This window comes from Polyodon spathula, chromosome 1 (genome assembly GCF_017654505.1).
Source record: "Polyodon spathula isolate WHYD16114869_AA chromosome 1, ASM1765450v1, whole genome shotgun sequence".
Classification (NCBI taxonomy): Eukaryota; Metazoa; Chordata; class Actinopteri; order Acipenseriformes; family Polyodontidae; genus Polyodon; species Polyodon spathula.
This window is the reverse complement of record NC_054534.1, coordinates 32,730,246-32,753,444: the sequence shown is the minus strand read 5'-3', so window position 1 is coordinate 32,753,444 and position 23,199 is coordinate 32,730,246. Positions and strand designations below refer to the sequence as shown.

The following is a 23,199-nucleotide window of genomic DNA, read 5'->3' as shown; positions in this document are numbered from 1 at the left end:
CTACCAAGCGGTATGTAATTCAATATGTTAACGTAACATTATTCAGCAGGTTTCATTCAACTTTATGAAGAAAAATTAGTTAATTCTATAGGGTGTTGCAAAACGTTTGGCCAGAGCTGTACAATTGATAGATAATTCCCTTCATCCTGCCCATTGGGTATTTTAGACAAGATTTAAATGGGCAAGGACACTAATACAGACTATGCATAGTACACAATGTTTATATAGAAGTGATTATTTTGTAACTGTTTCATTTTGATAAATGTGGCAGTGTGTTAACATATGTAGTACTTTTTAATGTTAAAAAATACAACTAACTACAACATTTTTTTTTTTTTTAATTGCTAAGGAAATAAACAATGCATAGCCAAAATATGGACAGTATATTTTTTAAGATGCACATACATTGATACATGGTTGGCTGGAATACATTTGAAGAAAATAAACATAACTTGGTTCAAGCTTGTCAAACTGTATTAAGTTTGCCAACGTTACTCATACAGTTTCCTAAAGCAGGGGTATTAAGTGGTTTAATGTGGGTACAGTTTAACAAAAAATGAGAGCGGGAGTGAGAGAGAATGAAAATAAACATTTTAAAGCACACTTTTTCATCAGAGGAAGCACTTCATTGGAAAAAAGAGAAAGGGGGAAAAGATCATGTCAGCATAATATTGTTGGTGACATACAAAACTATATTTTGTTCCATAGATTTTCTTTTTTTTTTTTTAAATCTAGGAAGAGAGATATTAGACACTGTCTGATTCACAGCTTTTTCTGAGTCAGCTACAGTGGTTTCTTTGAATACCTGTGAAAGGAACAAGCTGTTACCAGCCCTTTTTTTTCAGCTTCAATAACGCAAGTTTAAAAAGCCAGAACGGCTTATGCATGAGACTGTTTACACTGTCAACATTCAGTGGGAAAATGTGTGTCTGTAGGTTCTGCTATACTCCTTCACTGCACCTCATTTGATCTTATAATTACAAATCCCAAAGGTGCAGACAAAGGAAGGTCATATTTTACTTCTTGCTTGCTTTCCTGCAAGTCCAGAAGGGATCCTATTCCTTTTCCCTTTCAGAAGCACAGAGTACCACCTAGAAGAATTTCTGTGTTTATTTTAATGCTTAGAATTGTTAAAATGGCACCAATTCAACAGTGATAATGCTTTATAAATATTGTCTTTTTGTTGTAAGAAATTACCCAGTTTGCCTTGATTTCCCATCCAAGATCCAGACAAAATAGAAGCCTACACATTATACATTCTGTCAGAATAAACCTATTTCTAAAAACAGCCCTCACAGCGAACCTGAGGGAACTCTTTTGATGATCATCCATATGAGGGAAAAAATAAATAGTTCATACCTTCCATTTATTATGTGTCCCTCTTATCAGGCATTGAAGCTTACTATTTAGAAAATGTTGCAACGCTTTAAAGTAAATACATAGTAAATACAAATAAATACAGCTACAGCACATACTTAATATGAAAATACATTTATTTGTAATGTATTGCCAAGCAGGAGTAAAGGCACTGGTATACTACATTCAACAACACTGACATGAGGCCAGTCACCAAAATGTAGTAATTATCAAAAGTTGACATCATCATTAGTGTTCTTTCTTCAGCTTACCAATGGCTGTAATTTCTTTTAAAACACGGTTTTAGGTGATAAAAACTCTCTCTTTTAAAGCCAATGAAATGATTCCACAAATGTAAGTTGCATTTACATTTGCAAGGTATGGCAGGTTACACTTTGGTAGTTTTTAACGAAGCACATGTTATACAGTAAACAAAATATTAACATTTTTAAATTTAAAAACATGAAATTCATTCTCCAGGTTAAAGCATGAAAGAATGACATGCAAACCGAGATATTTCTTTGGCTAGAGAGCAGAGACATTAACAATGAAAACACATGTCTTCAATAAGATGTGTTTCTTTTAAAATGATACCAGTAAAATGAAATGAATGCACTGATCCTGTATGAAAGTAGCATTAAAAAACACGCTCACTGGTTTTAACTGATCTGCTTGATATGTTGGGGGGGGGGGGGGGGATGCTTTTTGAGCACTATCATCGTGGTTACTAAAGATCTTACCACACCACTCTAAGATATGCTGCAAAAACTGTTGAGAGCATACAGAGATATCATACTGTACAATGCTGTAAGAAAAAAAATAAACACCTACATAAAAGTCCAGTTCCAGAACAAACACATTGATTGAAAATGTAACATTGTAACTGTAATAATTACTGTTACATATTGTTATTGCTCAAACTTCTTTGGGGATTCCCTTTACATAACCAATAAAATGCAGCAAGAGGCAGCTTCTAGTAATGTACTCACGGTCATTTTCCCACTGCGGTTGGCTTCCTCTCGCTGTGCCAGGGCTTTCAGGAAGTTATCTTTGAGTTCTTTTCCTGCACTTGCCAGTGTTCTGGAAAAGACAACATTAAAATTATTTTTAGATTTGTCATAAAATATTTTAGAACCGTCCTTAACAGCACAATGTTTTCCTTGTGTTGTCACTGGTTTGGTATTATTATTATTATTATTATTATTATTATTCAGTGGAACTGACTTTTTTCATTAAATTGCTACTAAATGCAGACAACTGCTATTCTTTTATTTTTTCTTGGGCCTCAGTAAAAGTCTGTGTCAAAACCAGTCCACCTGAAGTATAATGTTGGCTCAAAACAGGACATTTTCTCACCATTGCCAATGCATGGTGTTAAGCGGTACTGTGATTGCAGTGATCTGTAGAAAATTGACAAACTTGTTGTTGCTGCTGAGTCATTAGAATCCCTTAAGAATATATCAGCTACTAGGAGCAGGGTGAGTCGAAGAGACTCCTCTTGTTTGAAACTCTGATATGGTTTTAAATGTACTTAGGTACTATGTAGACAGATCATCATTTAAACACAAGCTGTTAAATACTCTCTCTCTCTCTCTCTCTCTCTCTCTCTCTCTCTCTCTCTCTCTATATATATATATATATATATATATATATATTGCTGTGCAAAAGTCTTCGAAACATTCAAAAATTACAATGCATATTGATGTAGTGAGCATCAGCGGTTTACTCCGGGGCTCCACTGGTGTTTTCTGCTGTTGTGGCAGCTTTGACTCTTGTTGATGCAGCTTGGTTTGTATGGGGGGAGGCCAGCTTGTTTTTAGTGGTCTTTGGTTCACGTTCGTCAGGGTCTTCAAGAACTTGCAATCATGGCAACTCAGGGTGAACTGTGCATGGGCAGCTGGTGTGAGGTGTTGTGGTGGCTAGTCCTCCACATTTACCGAGTGGTTCTCAACAGGGGGAGCGCTCCCTAGGGGAAAGCGAAGCAGCCAAAAAAACCCAAACAAAAGTAAAATTATATATATATATATATATATATATATATATGTGTGTGTGTGTGTGTGTGTGTGTGTGTGTGTGTGTGTGTTTGTGCTGTTTACTTCATTTTACTACTTGTAAAGGAACAGGGTACATTAACTTTTCTCTCCCTCTCAGTGACAGAACATGGTGTGAATTCCCCCAATATAGACAATATATACTGTATATGTACTCAGGGCTTGAATTTCAATGTGGGATTGCGGGAATCACGCATTTTCCAAGTTGCTCCCACATATCTGCAACTTAGAGTATGGGATGCACTATTCTAAGTACTGCTGGATATATCAAATGATGTGAGACTTTAATCTCTTAGTCTATTGCAGTAAGTAAACAGTATTGAAAAACCTGGGATTCAAGACCCTCGTGTTACTTTGCAAGAGGTGACTTTGAGAGTTGCTTTTCTTTATAACTTTAAAAAGACAATGAGGCATGACAAGACAAAATGGGCACAAGTTAAAAAGAAAAGCACCTTGCAACAATGAGGCAGCTGACTGTTCTGATAAAGGCAAAAAAAGTTTGCCGGAGCCACTATTGTTAAACAAAGAATGTAAAGCAAAATGTGATAATAAAACATAAACAAGTGTTGCCAGTGAAGGAAAAGGCAAAGCAGATTGGCTGAAGATTTACCCATGGCTAGATCTTAATAATGATAGTAGTCAAATGTTCAGTCTGCAGTCTCTATGCAACTGTAAAGTTTGCAAGCCACTGTTACAAAACCTCTACAATGAAACATTCTAGTGGCAGTGCACACAACACAGCTTTGATAAAGAAAGTATAAAGTAGAAGCTTCACGTCAGGCAATGGTAAAGGATAGTGCAGATAAATAGAATAGTAGACACATGCACAGGTTCTGTTTAGCAGCTATAAGTCATTCATATTCATACTTGTTATGCAATACATGCAATATAAATTACTTACCTGAAGCAACACCAGTGTGAATGATGCAAAAGTGGCTTTTTTGCCCTTCTCTCCCCCCATAGGGGAGAAATCCCCCCAAGAACACAAAAATTTAATTGTGACCATGGGGCCAGTCTTGACATGCTTATTTCATACCGCATACTGTAAGAAACTATATAATGTAAATTATTCCATACCTGATTATATTTAAATATAACCTATATCTACAAAGGGCATTGGATAGAAAACATTTTGCTAAAGCTGTCCTTTCAGAAACAAAATATACTGCAATATATTGAATAATGGGCTCTCATAAAAGCTGTATTACAAATCTTTGTCATCTTATTCTTCATAACAGTCTTGTCTTTTTTCATCATACAGTAGTACTCCAAAGCATTGTTAAATAAAATGCACAAGTCATTCAGGCAACTGTAGGTACCATTAAACTAAATCTTCGATGGATTAAAATATTTTTTTATGCTATTATGACAGCTTTTTAGACTTTTAGTTGGACAGTTTCCATGGAAACACAGTTTTGGACAACACTGAGGCTTCCACACCTGACAAAACATTGGCACTGACGTTTCAAACAGTTAACAGTGAACTAATAGCGATAGAGCCTGTCACTCATCCAAAAGTCACTGTGCTAAACCTTCATCAGCTCAATGCTAAGTTCGCAAAACCCTACTCTAACCAGTAAACAAGTAATTGAGAACCTTTTTACTGTGGTTTGCAGTTTGCCATTAAATGCTGTCTGTGTTGAAAAAGAATGCTTGTTTTTTTAAACAGGAAGGCTACATTTTAAATGTCCATACTGAATACACATTCAGGTGGTTTTACAAGACTACATAGATATCCTGTCTTAATCAATAACGTTTAACAATAAAACAAAAACATCAATTTACAGTATCTTGGTTATCTTAAATGTACTGTCCACAAAGACAGCCCTGAATACCAAAAAAACATGTATAAAATCATTTTGAAGAGAAGTCTTCAAGGTAGAATGAATGAAGACACGGAGAAAAAAAAAAACTAGGCAAAATGGTTGTCCAAAATTTGTACTAGTTTCTTTATGGTATTTCGATGCCAATAAAATGGCATGGCAACAAGCTTCCTGCTGCCACGGCTAGGGCTCTGCACATGCCAACCTCAGCATTGGGTGACATTCATCCCAGTATTCTAACAGTTTAGACTACAATGCATCTTGGCATTTTATGTTTACAGTACAATCTATTTCTAGACACATAGCCACATGATTTCCTAGACTGCAACACTCTTTATTATATTCTTACCAACCACTGTAGTTTTCCTCTTTTAGTAAGATAACTTTTGCCGGTTTAATACACCCCATACACCCCTTTACCCAGACAGAAACTTTAAAACAGATGGCCATCCAATAATAGCAAGTCCTGCATCAGATCACACTCTCCTCTTGTAATATGGATACATAGGATGCTGTACATCATGGCAAACCATTGACTATTTATTTAAATGGGTAATGGAAATGAGTTGTTCTGAGAACTTGTTGAGTAACCAAACGAGTAATATTTCCTTTATTGATAGAACACAGCATTTTCATAGGATTGAACCCCATCTGGTTATGGAAACCAGAAACCTGGTGTCAAAAGACAGAAGGTTATGCTTGGTAAAGTAGTAGGATTAGTACATCATCCAGTTAACTAGTGTATAAGCTGTTTATGGCTCTGCGGGTCAGCACCAGGACTTTGCAAAGTTATTCTCAACTTGACAGGGTGAGAATGTAAATTTGCTATAACATGAATAATTTAATTAGAGATTAGTTAAGCATTCTGCAAGCAAGACGATGCAATATGATGAGATGGCAGCATGATAACTATTGATGAACAGCTTTAAGTCACATTCTAGGATGTTGTTATTGTGTTGTTATCCAGATACAAAAGGAAGAAAACAACAACGCATTAGTTTAAGCAGTGAACATCACTGGACACAGTAAGATAAATGTAAAGTGTTGTCATAATTCAGGGGTTCTTAGTTTTAGTCTGTGATTTTCAAAATATCCTGAATAAGATGCTCGAAGCACACACCAGAAACGACAGTTATGGTTTAAACCCTTCCCTAGATTAAACCACCCTTCTTATGAAGAAAAAATGGACTTGAAAAAAATTTAAAGACAGAATGTCAAGCCAATAAGTTCAGTATCGGCCTGATCAGTGCTTATATGACTTATTCTAACTTCTGACTAAATTGTTCAAGAATGTTAACAGAAAACTTGGACAATACATGGTGACAATTAGCATAATACAAGTAATAATAGCTAAATAAATAACTTGCAGCTAAATGTGCAGATAAACATCTGCATGATGCACATGATTAGTTCCATCAGGTTCCTTTTGTAGTTATTTAGTGAGCTTGCAAACAACACAGTACTCCACAATAAATGTTCTATCCAGTGTTGTGTAAGTTTCAAGTCTTTTCACTTCCCATCGGCAAAACCAGCTACGTGAAATTTTGCATAGCCTAACATGACTCAAAACCACAGATGGGTGTTTGAGCTAAACATCAAAAGGCAGGAGACTAGCAGAGACAGTGTGATATGGAGGAGGGGAACTGAAAGACAAGATTGATGCACCCTGCTATGTACAATGTGGTAAGCAAAATGCCATGGACAGAGTGCAACACCCCCCCCCCCCCCCCCCTTTCCCCCGCAATCATCATTGGCCAGAAGTAAGACCAATGGGAGTGGAATCACCAATTGCTTACAAAGGTATAAATATAAAACATTATAAAAGTTTGTTAGTCTTTTCATCTCTTTCGAATTGACTCCATGGATAGCCTTATTTTCTGAAACAAACATATCATGCATTGAACTGTATTGAGGCCTTGTCCGAAGTCAGTTTGAAACTTGTGCTGATATGATTGTATTGGAGGTATACCTTTCTTGTATATAAAGTGCTTTTGAATCAATTCATTTTTTCACAACAGATTGGTGCTGAAACCCGGGATTCCCGAAAAGCAACCCTTAACGACGTTTCACGGTGTGTGATTTCAGATTCGTCAGCTTCATTATCTCATCTGGTGAGTCAGTTTTTGAATAACCATACATACAGTGAAAGGAAAGGGAAAGGCAAAGAATTAGTGAGTCGAGTTACTCGGGGTAGAATCTCTCAGTGGAGAGACCCCAGACAAAATAAAAGAATAAGTAAAGAAAAAAGAATAGCAGCAAATTGTAAATCCTGGTGAAGAGCCAGGTGACGTCAAAATCTCAACCGTAAGACTTGCTGAGGGAACAGAGTCACGTGAATTACAATCCTTGGTAAAAAGCCATGGTAATGTTAACATTTATTATCATAAGTCTCACTGAGGCAAACAAGAGTTATGTAAATTTAAAATCCTGGTGGACAGGCAGGTAGGCTTTTGCAATCACCTCCCCAGACTATATTTCCCAGGATTGATATATAAGACTCGGTCGCTGAGAGGCCCTCTCATGGCACTTCCAAGTAATTGATACAAGGAAAAATAATCAAATTAAAATGGCCAATAGTATATCTTATGTAGAACAAGCACTAATCAAAACGAATCAAACTAAAAGAAACAAGGAAAAAAAAGGATTGTATTCATTCGAGTGTAAAACCGAACAGGAATTAAACACATGGTGGAAGGACTCTGGCAGTAAAATTAATAATGACAAAACATAGAATAGATAAGAGCTATAATATGCAATTTCAAAAGTAGAGTAATGGTAATTTTAAGAAGTTGTTTTTTAATGATTGTTTGGGTTAGACTGGTTTTGCTAAAGTGAGGACGTAAAGCAACATCTTAGAAATAAATAGGTAATTTTGAGATTTTTATTTTATTATTTTTATTAATGATTGTTTAGTTCATGCCTGATCTGAGCAGGGAGATAACATTTTCTTTGAATGGAAAACAAATAATAACAAATAATAATGAAACACAAAGTCAGTACTATAAAAGTACCAAGCTATGTTACTAGCATCAAACTGCCTTTATGTTGAAGTATTCATTTTGTGTGTTTGCCTTGGTGTATTTAACTGTCTGTGAATTTTATGATCCTAATCCAATTGACCTGGTAGGCACTCAAATAAAACAAAACTTGAGTACTTGACACAGATGCAGAACAGATTAACACAGCTCAAAATCGAAGCTGGTATTAATAATACAAGCTGAAAATGACTGCAAATATGTAACAATTAATAAATCTGAAATGAACATAGCAGATAGCATAATGACCAGGGTTTTTATACCAAAGAGACCCCTCACCCCAAAATGGCAGTCCATACATGGTAACCGACAAGGTCAATGTGCATGTGGGAATCATTATCATAAAATAAATAAAATGGTATCACATTTCACAAGTGAAAGTTATAAAGACAGCATAACAGTATATACTACACTCGATCTCTCTCTCTCTCCACATAATAACGGAAGCCAGATGGGACCCTCCTATGAAAATGGTAAAGAAGACACTAAAACACTAAGTGCATTAAACAAAGACAATATGTACAACTGCAGGTCAAACATGCACTGGGACCACAGGCATGGCCAAAACTCTTTCAACTTATGTCCTGTGGCTGGAGTCGTGGAGACCCATATGAAAACCTGAGCACATCTTTCAATGGAGAAAAGGAGAACAAGATAATAAATGAGTCACCTTATACTAAATGAATCAAGCATGAACTTTGACCATACAGTGGCTCTCTAAAGTATTCACCCACCTTGGACTTTTCCACATTTTGACATTATGGACTTTTTTTGTGTTGATCCATGGCAAAAACTCCTAATTAAATCCATTTTGATTCCATGTTGTAACACAATAAAATGTGGAAAAGTCCAAGGGGGGTGAATACTTTTGAGAGCCACTGTAGAGACTGTGCCTCCACAATTGTAAACAATGATACCTAATAACTCCACTTTTAATTTTATTTGCACGTACAAGCTATTGTCTGTTTTGCATTAGCTTTTAAGGCTTTTTTTTATGGCATGAGTTGTGTAAGCAAATTAGCTATGTTTTATTATTATTATATTGCAGGTATTTCACACTTGACAATAACCAGTAAAAACACTGCATTAAAAGGCAAATATATGCAGTATTATCTGTAATCCTTGAACACAAATGAATGCTAGTTTTCATGTACCCTATGATGTTGTAATCAGATATTACTGGATGTTAGTTTGTTACAATTATGTACAATAAGATTGAATGGAACAATGCAAAAGCATTAGTCACACACGCTGCGGTACACTTGACAACCATCTAGTCACAGCGTGAGATCAGACTGAGTGGAGCCAAGCTCTGTAGGATTTTGACCAATCAGAGTTTTGATAAGGATGTCTTACCTTCTATAGGTTGCCTGTTACTGGGACTAGAGGCAGAAGTATGGCTATTTAACCCTGGGAAATGTGAATGAAAAGTTGTAATGAGCTCGGTGCCTGGTGTCAGACCTAGGGATCCTTTGGATTCATGTATTGAAGATTGTTATTTTGGATACCTTTGTAGAAGGGTGGTGGGTAATTCACTGACACAGGAGACAGACAGGTGGATTTGGCAACACCGCACAGGTGCCCAGTTTTATTTTCGGGGTGCTATTTTTAATTTTATCCCGCAGATGCCGCTGTGTGTCCGTGGTCTGATTTACCAACGATGGTAAACAGAACCACGGGCATACCAAGCGATGACACACAATACCGGCGCCCTTGCAGGTGCTCAAAGAAATAATAATGAAAACAGAAGGCAAAAATAACAAGGGAAAAATAACACAATAATAAAACTACAAACAAAAGGTGCTGCACTCTGCAGCAATATCCTGGTCGCCGCTGCCCGTGCGACCCGGATCTCCGTCCTACGCTGCCGGCTACCTAGCCTGCTCCACTAGACTTTTAAGGGGTCTGCCCAAGGGTTCCCCGCCCTCACTGTCTCGCTGTGACACGTTTGTTTCTTTTTCTCTCCCGGCTGGTTCTCGGTCAGGGACCAGAGTTTCCGCACTCTCAGCGCGTCTATAAGGGCAGACCTGAGGAAACAACAGAGCGTTATTTTATAGGACCAACAATCTCCCAAGACTCGCCTCTCAGCCATTCAGAGAGGGGGAAAGTCCACACACCCACTTTCCCACCTCCCTGTGTCACTGCCATGACTCACAGGCAGTTGTTGGACGACTGCCGCCCTCTTCCTGCAGCCTTGTGAAAGCGCCAGCAGTCAGCACAGATCTCTCCCTGCTACAACCTTTTACTATTTGAATAAAGCATTTTACAAACCAAACAAGACAAAGAGCTTTCCATTAAACGCAAGCGTGCAAAGCAGAGTTCCAGAATCCGGCGTTTCCCGAGTCAGAGACGGGGCGGTGCGGTAAGGAGCGGCAGCAGCGGATCCAGCATGTGAGCAGAGTAAGCAGCCAGCAATTCCTGATTCTGAGACGGCAGGTGTGGCAACGCGACTCCGCAGCAGAGGATCCAGCATGTGAGCAGAGTAAGCAGCCAGAGATTCCTGATTCTGAGATGGCAGGTGTGGCGATGCGACTCCGCAGCAGAGGATCCAGCATGTGAGCAGAGTAAGCAGCCAGCGATTCCTGAATCTGGGACGGAACGGGTGGTGATGCAATTCATCGGCAGCAGGGCCGGTGTGTGAGCAGTGAGGCAACAATTCCTGAGTGGGAGACGGAGCGGCGGAGGATCATGACTCAGAGATGGAGCGCCGCCAATGCGGTTCTCATTAGCAATACAATACACAACACAATAAGCAGCAGACACAGCGTGTGCACGGTGAGGGGGTAATTCCACGGACGGAACGCTGGCGGATCATGAGTCAGAGATGGAGCGCCGCCGATGCGGTTCTCATTACCAATACAACACAATAAGCAGCAGACACAGCGTGTGTGCGGTGAGGGGGTAATTCCACAGATGGAACGCTGGCGGGTCCTGAGTCAGAGACAGAGCGACGCTGGTGCGGTTCTCATCAGCAACAACACGCAATAAAATAATATAATTAAATACACCACATCTAACAACGATATCCAACTATAAGTTGTGTGCAGTGTTTAAAGGGACATGTTTTGGTGCTTTTTTTTTTTTAATCAGAGATACATCAAATACCACTTTTTGGAAAACGTGTGTGTTTGTGCATTTTTGGGGCTGCAGATTCAATAAGCAACCATTAGCCAGTATCTTTTCTTTTTTGTACACAAGCACCTGAATCGCAAATAAATACCTAAAATTCCTTAATAACAAATAATAAATAGTATGTCTTGCAGATTTGCTGTCTTCTCTGGTGGATCTCATCAGACTTAGCTGATCTCATCATACTTTACTATGTACTGTACACAATAATCCCACAAGTAACTAATTAATAAATAATACATAAAATAAATACATCTTGCGGATTTCCAATCAGGTCTCGATCTCCACTTTGCTATGTACATTAATCACCACCCCATTAAGACATCCCATATAATTTGATAATACATTAGGACTTTAAAACAATAAAAAAGCATTGTTACATAAACATTAAAACACTTGTCACCTTCTGATAACATTCTAACAACACTTCTAGGTTTTATCCCCTCCCACTTCCAGTGACATCATCCAAGTGCGAGTATGTGGCAGGCTGGCGAGTGGATAGAGGCCCAGAGACAGTCTGAAGTTCAAAAAAATAACTATTTTATTATAAATAACACAAAATAAAAGTGCACAAGGGCAAAATAAAGGGATTTAAACACACACACAAAAAAAACTAGTACAAAAAACAAACTTACAAAAATAAAGGTTTCCAGGCTGGGCAACGCCTTCACTGGATTTAGAATTCACAAATCACAAAAATCACAAAAACCACAAACATCAACCTGCTTCCTCAGCTCCCTCCCCTCAAATGAGAAGCAGAGGCCTCCTTTTACGCCAGGTGGCTGGGCGCTGACTGATCCTTAATTAAGCTAATCAACTAATCAACCCTAGCCAATTGAACATAATAAACCTAGGCAGGTAGGGGAAATTAACCCCATCCCTGCCAATTTAAAAAGGGCAGAGCTTTGCTCTGCCACAGAGTATTTGTACGAGCAGTTGTTTATGAGTATCAGTACGATTAATGGGTTGTCTACACACCCCTATCCCATATCATGTAATCACAATCAGCAGAATATACAATATATTCCACGTAGCTATATGCCGCATACAGCAGTAAGCGCACATAAAGGTACAGAACAATTTCCATGACTTTTTAGTGAACACAGAAAATAAAAATTCTGTAACTTTCCATTTTACAGATATGTCTGACAGGGATACTCTTTATTCAGGTGATTGTATGTGTATTTTCATGTTCAGCACATTCCAGAGAGGCTTGATAGGATTTTGAATACCAAAAAACACCATAGGATGTTGCTGAGTTTCTCAAGGCATTATTCACATTCAGTTTCATGAGTATGGGCATTGCATACTTTTAGCATCTGTGTGCACTTGAAGTATTACCCAGAATAATACAGTTTTAAAAACTGCTTTCTTGGATTTTCATGAGCAACATTTCTTTTTTTCTGCAAAAGATTCCGGATGGAATTACAACCTTTAGCGATATTACTGCAATATATGTTGTTTAGACAAACATACATTTATAATTAGGATTATCGTATCTGGCATTTTATATATTTTAAACTATTAGTTTTAGTTATTATCATGTCAACAATTACTTGATTTATTTAGCTAATTCAAACTGATTGTACACTTCGAAAACTATTTACCTACTTTGTGAAACCACCCGTAGAATACTTGTAAAGAATATTTATTTATTAATACCCTATTCATGCTACCTAAATAATGTGTGGATGTGAATTAAGTAAATGGCCATCCCCTGGTTTAAAGGTGTATTGATATCACATAATGTATGTGTTTTGGAAAGGATATTAACAAAAAAATAAATCAATAGTGGTTTCATAAAGTAGAAATAATTGTTGAACAAACTGTTGGTAACAAACTGTTTCTGGATGGGACATTCTTTTTTTTCATAAACTTGGTTTGACTAAAAGATCATATTAAAGCCACAGTGACAGGCCTCAAGATGAAGCACACAATAAAGAAGATTATCATTCCTTTGAGGGGCAGCCTAAAAGATTTAACTTCAAGAACTTTCACCTGTATGGTCCCCAGGAGCACCAGATGTGGTAATCAGCTTTGCAACTGAAATGTTATTAAAACACTAGGTGCAAAGGCTTTACTGGCTGTAGCTAAATAAGTTTCTCTGATCTATTTGCATGGATGGTTGACCACTCATGACTTCAATTATATGGTTGCAATTATGCAAATGAGTTTAAAGCCAGAAGTCATACACCTGTGCTTGCCTGTGGATTTAATATTTCTAATGAGTCCCAAAGCCCCATTCTGTGGTAATAAGCATGCAGGATTGTTCAACTCAGGTTACAGAGGATCAGGTGAAAGGCTTTTCAAAATGCCACAATGCTCTCAAAGAATTTAATATGACCAGCATGCTTTCAGTGTATTCCTGACCTTTCTAGACAATGAAGATGGGAATGAAAAGGCAGAAAAGGGCTAAAATGTAAAGATTTGGTATTCTGTTGGTGTGCTGTACAGTACTGTATATCAAGAAATAACACAACTTTATATGTATTTGTATTTCAAGAACCTATAGGATCAAATATCTAAAATAAAATATGCATTTTAAAAGAGTAACTTGGTACAGGTATGGGTAAATACCACAGCTATCTCGACTACTGTAATATTCCTGTTAAAGTGTTACAGAAAAACCCTGCAGTGTTTACAAGAAACACATTACCTTTGCAGTATCCTTTAAATTGGATAATTACTTTTTTTTTCAACTTTTACTTGGGACTGTTTGTGAGAAGATGTTTTCTTCTAAACAATGTAGTGTATCTTGGTCATGCTCCCTCCTGCAACAATGCTGGTGCTTTGATTGAAATGTGTGGTGTCTTATGGGAACCAACAACCAGCATTGCTGCAGGAGGGAGCTTTATCTTGGATACTGTGCAATCCTGAGAAGATTTTATTTTTTTCTCTTGGCGAATATTCCAAAATATGTGTTGCACAGTTGATTTTTGCTCCATGATGTGTGATTAAATGTAAATGAGTCAGTCATTTGTTTAAAAATACAATGCTGGGATACTTGGGAGACACCAGAAGTAACATATTGCATTTCTTGTAAACTTTGCAAGGCGTTCTGTAATATCTAAAGTTTTACTTTGAATATTATTTCCTGTTTCAGCCATTCAAATGTTTTTTGGCTCAATATTCTGTAGCTCTCAATATGTTTTCTCTCTCTAATTTGGCTGGTTCACCAGATTGTCACCATTAACCTGCACCTCTGTAAATCTCTGCACTCATCGAATGCACCATTGTTCTAAGCTCTATTTCTTACCGATCTAATAATTACATTCGCAACGGGCAGGGGCAGTTAATAGTGTGTGTACCTGCTGAACTTGGTACCAGATTGGTGTTTTAAACTTCTGGGTTTTAAAAAGTCACCAGGAATACAAAAATTATAATTTACGAAGTTTCAAAAAAAGAATTACAGTAAAGATACTTCATACCCATACCAAGTTGTTCAAGTGCAATGCAAAGGTACAGAAGACATTTTATAAACAATCAATGTTTGTCGGTTCTTAAAGGATCTCAGTGATTAAGGTGATCAATGGTGTGGCTTGTAACGCATTCCATAGAGTCCCCACTCCTAACCTAACAATTTATAATATTAAAAAATATAAATAATATTATCAGAGTGTAAGAGTGCAGTTATATATACTACAAGTGTAATATCTAGAACTGGAAAATAATAATATCAGCTGAATTAGACCTTTAACTACAGATACTGTTGTAATAGCCATTTGATGCTTTTGAGGTCATTATGTTGTTTAAACTTGGAGTAAAAAAATGTTGATTCATTTTACCATACAATTTTACTTTCTTGTAAGGTCACAGAATTTTAGTGTGCCATGCCTCAAACCATGTGAGTGACTCTGTACAGTCTGTTCATTTAGCTGCAAGGTCATCTTTTTTGACAAAAATTGAAGTTCAGGTGAGATCAGGTGGGTGCCCATAATGAATACAGATAATAGTAGAAAGAAACACATAATTATACTAGAATTAATTATAGTTATTCACTCTGCATAGGACAGATTCCTAGAACCATTGCAGATGGCAGGAACCGTAAGACCTCAATGAGCAGACACCACGTCAATTATAATGCTTCATAAATGTCATAGGGGACAGATGTCACTTATAGGTATCATGAGATGTAAAGTACAATACATTATTAAGGCATAATGGGTTTTAACTAGGACTGTAGCAGTGACAATCCAACCTATACTTTGGACACAGCCCACAATTCAATATGACAATGCATGCTGAAAAATGGCAGCCCATGTTTTGCATACAAAAATACTCTAAGACTTAAGGCTGCTACCCACCAGACCTGATGTGACAAGCAGAACTTTGCAGCGATAGAACCTATACTTTTCAAAGGTGATGCAGCAGCTACACCAGGGCAACACTGGAGCAATGTGAAATAAATAGGACTGTGTGGCAGGCTGGTGAGTGGATAGAGGCCCAGAGACAGTCTGGAGTTCAAAAAAATAACTATTTTATTATAAACACAAAAATGAAAGGGCACAAGGGCCAAAACAAAGCAATTTAAACACAAAATAAACAAAATAAAGCAAAAATACACTCACAAAAATAAAGGTTTCTAGGCTGGGCAATGCCTTCACTGGATTCAAAAACATTCAAAAATCACAAACACCAAAACACCAACCTGCTTCCTCAGCTCCCTCCTCCCAAATGAAAAGCAGAGGCCTCCTTTTATGTCAGGTGGCTGGGCGCTGATTGATCGTTAATTAAACTAATCATCTAATCAACCCCAGCCACCTCAACACAATGAACCAAGGCAGGTAGGGGAATTTAACCCCATCCCTGCCAATTTCTAAAGAGCAGAGCTGTGCTCTGCCACAGACTGAATCTGATTTTTTGTAATATATTATGCGACAACTAGAGAATTAACCAATCAGAGAACAGCTTAAATGCACGTGGTCCAGCAGGGTAAAGCAGTATCTAAAATGATGGTGGAAAAAGGCCATCACAATTATAAAGACACAAATCTGAAAGACAGTATTTGGGAGTCCACTTAGAAGGAACCGGATAAGCCTGGTATGATTTAATGCCATATATATTGAAATACTGCCAGTAGAAATAATTTCAACATCATGTTTCCGAATACATACAAGTCTTGATCATAGTTTTGACAATAGCCATTTTTAATAGTTGCATAGATCTGGCAGTTTTCAAACCTGTCGCATCGCCTCTGTGTGGATTTTGGTGTGTTGTCGCGAAAGTATCTTGTCGCCCAATGAAAAAATCGCATCGCATCTGGTGTTTGGCAGCCTTTACAGAATTGTTTAGATCTGTTCAAGTAGGAAACACTCTTGACAGAATCAGTTGTATGCAGTCTGGCATTTCAGAATTAACATGAAACAGAGAAGTACAAGTGCAAAAAATCTGGCAGAGTTTTGAATACTAATTAGTTCATTGGTATTAGTACAACAAGATTGACAATGATTAATTCGATACCCTTTGTTACAAAGAATGTCTGTTAAGCCATGGATTTGTTTGCCTGTCAAACCAATCTAAACTGCCCATCTGCAGGTAATGTAATGCAGACCACTGAAACAGAGAGTAATTGATCTGAATTAACAGCAGAAGTAGCTGGATTGGTGTATCTGGGTATATATTGTGTGCCATTTATTATTTTAAAACAGGTAGTGCAGATCAACAGTGTTTCATCAACCACAAATCTTTACTTTAGTGCACATTATACAAAAAAAAAAACACACAAAGCAGGACAAAAAGACATGTCCACTATGAAAATGCTTACTTTTTATTGCAGGCTTTGACATTGAGAACGGTTGCACTGAGGGCCTAGTTTTTGGCACATTGAAAGTCCATTCCACATTATGGAATGACAAATGAAGCACTATTAAAGATGTTATTTGGAAAAACATCATTCAAAAATGATATGTTTGTTGTGTTTTAGCCTTTAAAAAACAATCCTTCAGAACATATATTATTGGAAGGAAATAAAAACTCTAATAAAAAAACATGCTTTCTATAATGACATTTAAAAATGCTGTCCCTAAACCACATCTGATATATGACTGACAGTAAAATTAAAAACAGAAATCTGAAAATGTGCTACTATTGAAAAGAGACAAAACTGGAATGCAACATATTTTTTTAATAGACTGCAAGCAGGAGGGTGTAACTGAATCATACCCCTGCCATTGATCGTACACCAAATGTGTTCCCAATGACATTTCTGCTTAGAAAATAAATAAAAATAAGGATTTGACAGCTTAATCACTTTCCACAAATTTGCTACACTAGCTATAGTACTACACAATTTCACCTCACAAGATGCTTGGCACACACCAATATTGTCCAAAATGTTCTTAGAGGTAAGGCTGTTGTCCAGAATGCCATAAAGCCACACGACATGTGTTCCCTACAGTATTAAATCTCATTAGCACTAAATGACAAAGTCAGTGTTTCTCTCACACCCAAATGCATTCTGATGGAATATTCTCAAATTATGTCAAGGTCTTAATTATGGAATTCTAATGTGGTTATTGACTCAAAAAGCCTTCCTCTTTATTTATGTGGGTTAAAGTCTCTACTGTAGTCATTTTCGAACAAAGGTATGATTTCAAAAGCTTGGTCAATAATTTCAAAGTAAGCTGCTTTTTTAAATTTTTTTATTTTTTATTTGCCCTCTTCAAAGTGGCACAGATACAATACCAGGTGTTGCCACAACTTATATAACTATGTTTTGGAATTTCAGTCCTACATTAATACAAAAACTACAATTTGCTAAATCAATGGCAACAAGATTATTTTTATAAATTATTATCTCCAACAGTGGACTTAAAAAAATAATATACTGTATCACGTACTCTTACATATGGTCTTCATTTACGTTGTTGTGTATCATAATGCAAGTGGAACATTTCCCATTGAGTTTCATTGGAATTCCAATTTGTTTCTGCTGGATATTTTTTATAAACATTTATTTTTTAATATTCTGTACAGGGAGGTATCACATGATGATTATGTAAATTTTAAGATCTCACAAAGGCTCATCATAAACACTGTGAGAAAATGACAAGGATTTCAGGAATTTGAGCCAAGAGAAACACATATGTAGATTTGACATAATCACATTAACCTACCTACCTATCTATCTATCCATCTATCTATACACATAAAAATATAAGTATGATAAGTACGAGGTCAGTGCAATGTAGTTAATAAAAACTGTATAATAGATTCAATTCAGAGTAAGAAATGCATGGCATTTATCAAAAGAGGGAATTACGGGGAACAAGTCCTGTAAGAAACAAATAAAAATGTTGTCTCTCGTGCTGGTTTTAAATATTTATTTAACAACTAAGGAAAGCAAAATCTCTTTAAATATAAAGACAAGTCATTCACATGTTCTAAGTACACAAACTACAGCTGCTATTCACTTGTCAGCTGCCCCGGCACTTGAACATATTTTATCTGTGTATCAACTAGTTATACAACAGGTGTTAAAAGATAACTTTTTTGTATCCAATACTACAGAGTGAATAGCATACTCTAATTTTACAACACTACAACAGAAAGATGAAGAACACTAAAATTCTGATTAAAACATCACCTTCACTGGTTTCAGACTTTCTGAAATTCAAACAAATTCAATTTGATGAAAACAAATATGATGGGCAGGATATAAACTGGATTATGCAGCAGTTGCAAACCAGACAGAGACAGAGAAAAACTTTGCTTACTATAAGGTATGAACTTCAAAAACATGTTCTGTTATTTATTTGTTACTTATTTACTTATGTTGTATCAGCTACATTTAAACAAAATATATAAGTCAATATTTATTTATGTATACTGTATCAACCAACCTCTCTCTCTCTCTCTCTCAGAAAATTATGAAAAACAAGAAGATTATTTCCTTTTGCTGACTTTTTACAGGAATGTTTAGATCTCTATAGAAACACAAGTAGTGTAGAATTTCATTGAAGCAATTGGAATAGTTGTGTGTGTATCCCTGTTTTCCCATAAAGTCACAGTAGTTTCTCTAATACTGTAACTTGGCAAGAGTACCTACTGTGAATGTCAATTTATCCTATACAGTATAGTTTCTGCTTTTCCCTGATTTCCACATGGAAATAACACAGGTGGGACAAGCTGGAGTAATATCTATATAAAGTTTTACCCTGATGATTCTTCAAAAATGTGACTGGCAATACATAATGCAATTAAAATAAAACCAAGCAAACTATTCATATTCAATTTACAATTACCTCAAATGGTTTGTTACACTGGGCACTGTAATGAATTCACTAGAATAACCAAGGCTTCTGAAAAAAAAAAAAAAAATACAAACTTAATGCTAGAACTTCTTCAGCTTCACCAAAAAGAAAGTATGTGTCAAATAAAGCCAAAAGCAATTATCTGAATTATCACTTGCCAAGGCTTGCCAGTTCAACTGGCTTCTGCAATAAGATCTGCAAATCCCTACAGTAGCCAGTAACCTGCGTCTCCCAGGGGAAGGACAGACCTTGGAAATAACCAACTCACTTCAGATCTTGGTTACTGCTCCCCCAAAGAATAGCAATGATGTATTATAATGCAGCTGGCTTATTCCAGTTTATGAGCACATCTTACTTTTTGATTCACTTGACAGACAGAGCTGCCATACACAACAATTAACTGATGCCTGATAATTTACCAAAGATTGCTGGTTGTTCCAAAGACAAGGCTGCGAACAATGGGAGATCGGATGTTCACCAGTTACGCGCTTCGTCTTTGGAACATGCTTCCCTTCGCAATAAGGGAAGCTCCATCCCCAGATATTTCTAAGTCTCTTTTAAAAAACACATCTTTTTACTATGGCTTTTTAAATTGCTTTTAGTTCTGTGTGTGTTTTTATCTGTTTACATTTTTATTCTTGTAATTTTCTTATAGTGACGTTTTATTGCTGGTTTTATTATTTTGATTATTGTCATTTATGTATGTAAAGTGCTTTGTGATTCCCAAAGGTGGTATATAAAATCAGTATATTATTATTATTATTATTATTACAGGGCAATGGCACAAAATAACATCATTTCAAAAGCATACAAGGTCAAATCCACAGTTTTTAGTCAATCTTTATTTTTCATTTTTTGTTGTTATTTAACAAGTCACTCTTTTTTTAATCGGCCTCTCTCCAAATTACCATGTCATTAGTCTAGAATTTCTATACTTTCATAACTTCATCACAATCAGTTTACCTACATCATGCATCATTCAGCTGATTAAAGGATCAAAATGATTTGGTCTGTGGCTTGGATAAACAATGCATTGCCATCTCATTGATGCTTACATAAACACACACCACACAGCTCATATAAACACAAGAGCAGTAGAATGAATCACATCCAACACATGCAAAAAATTAATAAAAAAGAGAGTGTACACTCCACATTATATTGAGAGCATAAACTAGAGGATTTGGAACGCATATTTTTTACATGTTAATATGCAAAGAAATAAAACGATAAAGAATGTTACACACATAAATACCATACAAACAATGTACTGTACACATCTAAAGGAAATACAATAACACGTTAGGTTTACAGTAAGTGGAATACAGTAGCATCCCATTACATATGGCCAAACATATTTTCTTGAAAATCTAGTTTTTTCAAGGATACAGCCTCCAATAGCTCAGCCAACCAGCTATTTTGACTTTATTTTGGAATATGCAAAATTTTTCCATTACTACAACACAGCAGAATTCTGGACTTAGTGCTGTAGGTCACATGGTTTAATTGCAGCAAGGCCACCAGAGATCTGCAGCAGAATTACCATCAAACATAAGTTCTATAACTTTGTAAATGTAAAATCTACCTAGTCTGAATCACTGTCAATTAAAAAAGAAAAGAGCTTAAATATATTTCGCACAATTTGTGTCTGTATAGTGCTAATAAGTCATATGAACAGATTTTGAAGAATTAGCTATCAATCTTTAAATAAAAGCATGACTTACATTTCTGACAAAGAACAAAGAACAACTTTAAAATGACAGATGAAACAGCATATAAAACCACCCAGAATGATGATAAACTTCACTTAAATGTGAGGCCACAAATAAATTCAAACATATTTTTTGTGTTTCTTGCCCTCAATGCAGTTCAGCTCATTGTCCCACCGCAGAACTAGAATTGCAGATGCTGGAACACATGTAAATGCTAAGTTTGTAATAGGCCATCAAAAGGAACCATCATGAAAAACAGCAATTCACTAAATTCTGTGATTGCAGAAATATTTTGGTTTACTAAGAAATTCTGTGGAAAACACAGCATTACATAACTGTCAGCCATTTTGTAATCATACAAAAAACAGCCTTCAGCAGTAAAGTCATTGGCATGTCTACTTTCTCCGTGCTGCTGCTTGAACTGGATGGAATGTCAGTTCTTCCATCTTTCAAGACATCCACTTGTTGCTTATATTTAAGGCTTCTGTTTTTTGAGTTCTATTAATTTCATTTTTCTGTGCTTATTGTAGTTATTTTCATGATTATATTTTTTCAGCACTAGGTACTGTAATATAAATACTATCTCATGAAAACTAAATAATAACATTTTGTGTCTTTTGTAAATACATGTTATGAATACTGTGGTCATATACGTTTGGTTAGCCTGTACTTGAGTGTGTAAAGCAGTCTCTTCACTGTACAACTTCACATCTGACTGTTTTATTATAATTAATGACGAAACTGTTTGAACACTTGCTTTCTACCTGCTAATCATCTGTTGAAAGTACACTTACTTTCTCAAAAACTAAACATTGCTAAACTATACTTCATACTGCCACTGAACATATTTTTGTATTTCCTGCAAACTGTAGAGAAATGAAAGGTTTATCAGTTTTCTAGTCTTTTTTTTCTGAACTTTCTGATCCCTGTTTCTTGGACATTGTGTGTATGTATATATATATATATATATATATATATATATATATATATATATATATATATATATATATACATACACACACACACACACACACACACACACACACACACACACACACACAGTAGACGCTCGTTATTAGTAACATAACGGTAAACCCTTTGCTATGTTGCTGTTATGGGGAGTGATGTCTGAACAAAGGCAGCATGCTTTTCTGATACTTAAAACAGCTACAGTACAGGCTACATTCTTTTCAAGTATATTTGTTGCTAAGACACTTTCTAAAAAAAAAAAAAAAAAAAAAAATCCAACTCACCCTCCACCGGTACATTTACTTTCTTTACTTTTTTAAATGTAGGTTACGTGTTTACAGATAAAATAGTCTTTATGAAGGAAATAATTCCCAACTGCACAAATAGATACTATAAAAGCTACCTAATAGATATAGATACTTAATAAGCGTGGTACAGTACTTACATTCACTTCCCTTGCTCTTTTTTTTTTATGTCTATTCTTTTGTATGGTATCCTGTTAATTTGTCACGCACTTTTCCTCACCAACAATTCATCACCAGCTTCTCATCACAAATTTTTCATCACCAACAATTAATCACCAGCGACAATTCATCACAACAATAACTCATCGATTAAGGCCACAATATATCATAAAAGCTGTGCTAAAATATAGCTATACTAAATCATAAATAACAGATACAGTACATATTCACTTACAAATTACATAAATAAAACCCATAATGTACTAACTTTTACTAGTTCTTGACCACCCAACTAACAAACAAAAACACAAAAAAACTAAACAAAAATAACAAGTTTGCTTTTCAAACCTTTTACTTTAACACAAGACGTAACAAAATTTCAAACTACTCACAAGCACGCCAATGGTC

At 36.2% G+C, this 23,199-nt stretch overlaps 1 protein-coding gene across 1 annotated transcript in view; it reads right to left on the bottom strand.

Annotated features, from left to right (window-relative positions):
- LOC121317459 (cilia- and flagella-associated protein 299) overlaps positions 1-23,199 on the bottom strand; it is a 172,911-nt gene that overhangs the window by 102,181 nt on the left and 47,531 nt on the right. Inside the window, exon 3 of the mRNA XM_041253415.1 lies at positions 2,346-2,436. Coding sequence (XP_041109349.1) covers positions 2,346-2,436 — 91 coding nt within the window. The remainder of the gene's footprint in view (positions 1-2,345; positions 2,437-23,199) is intronic.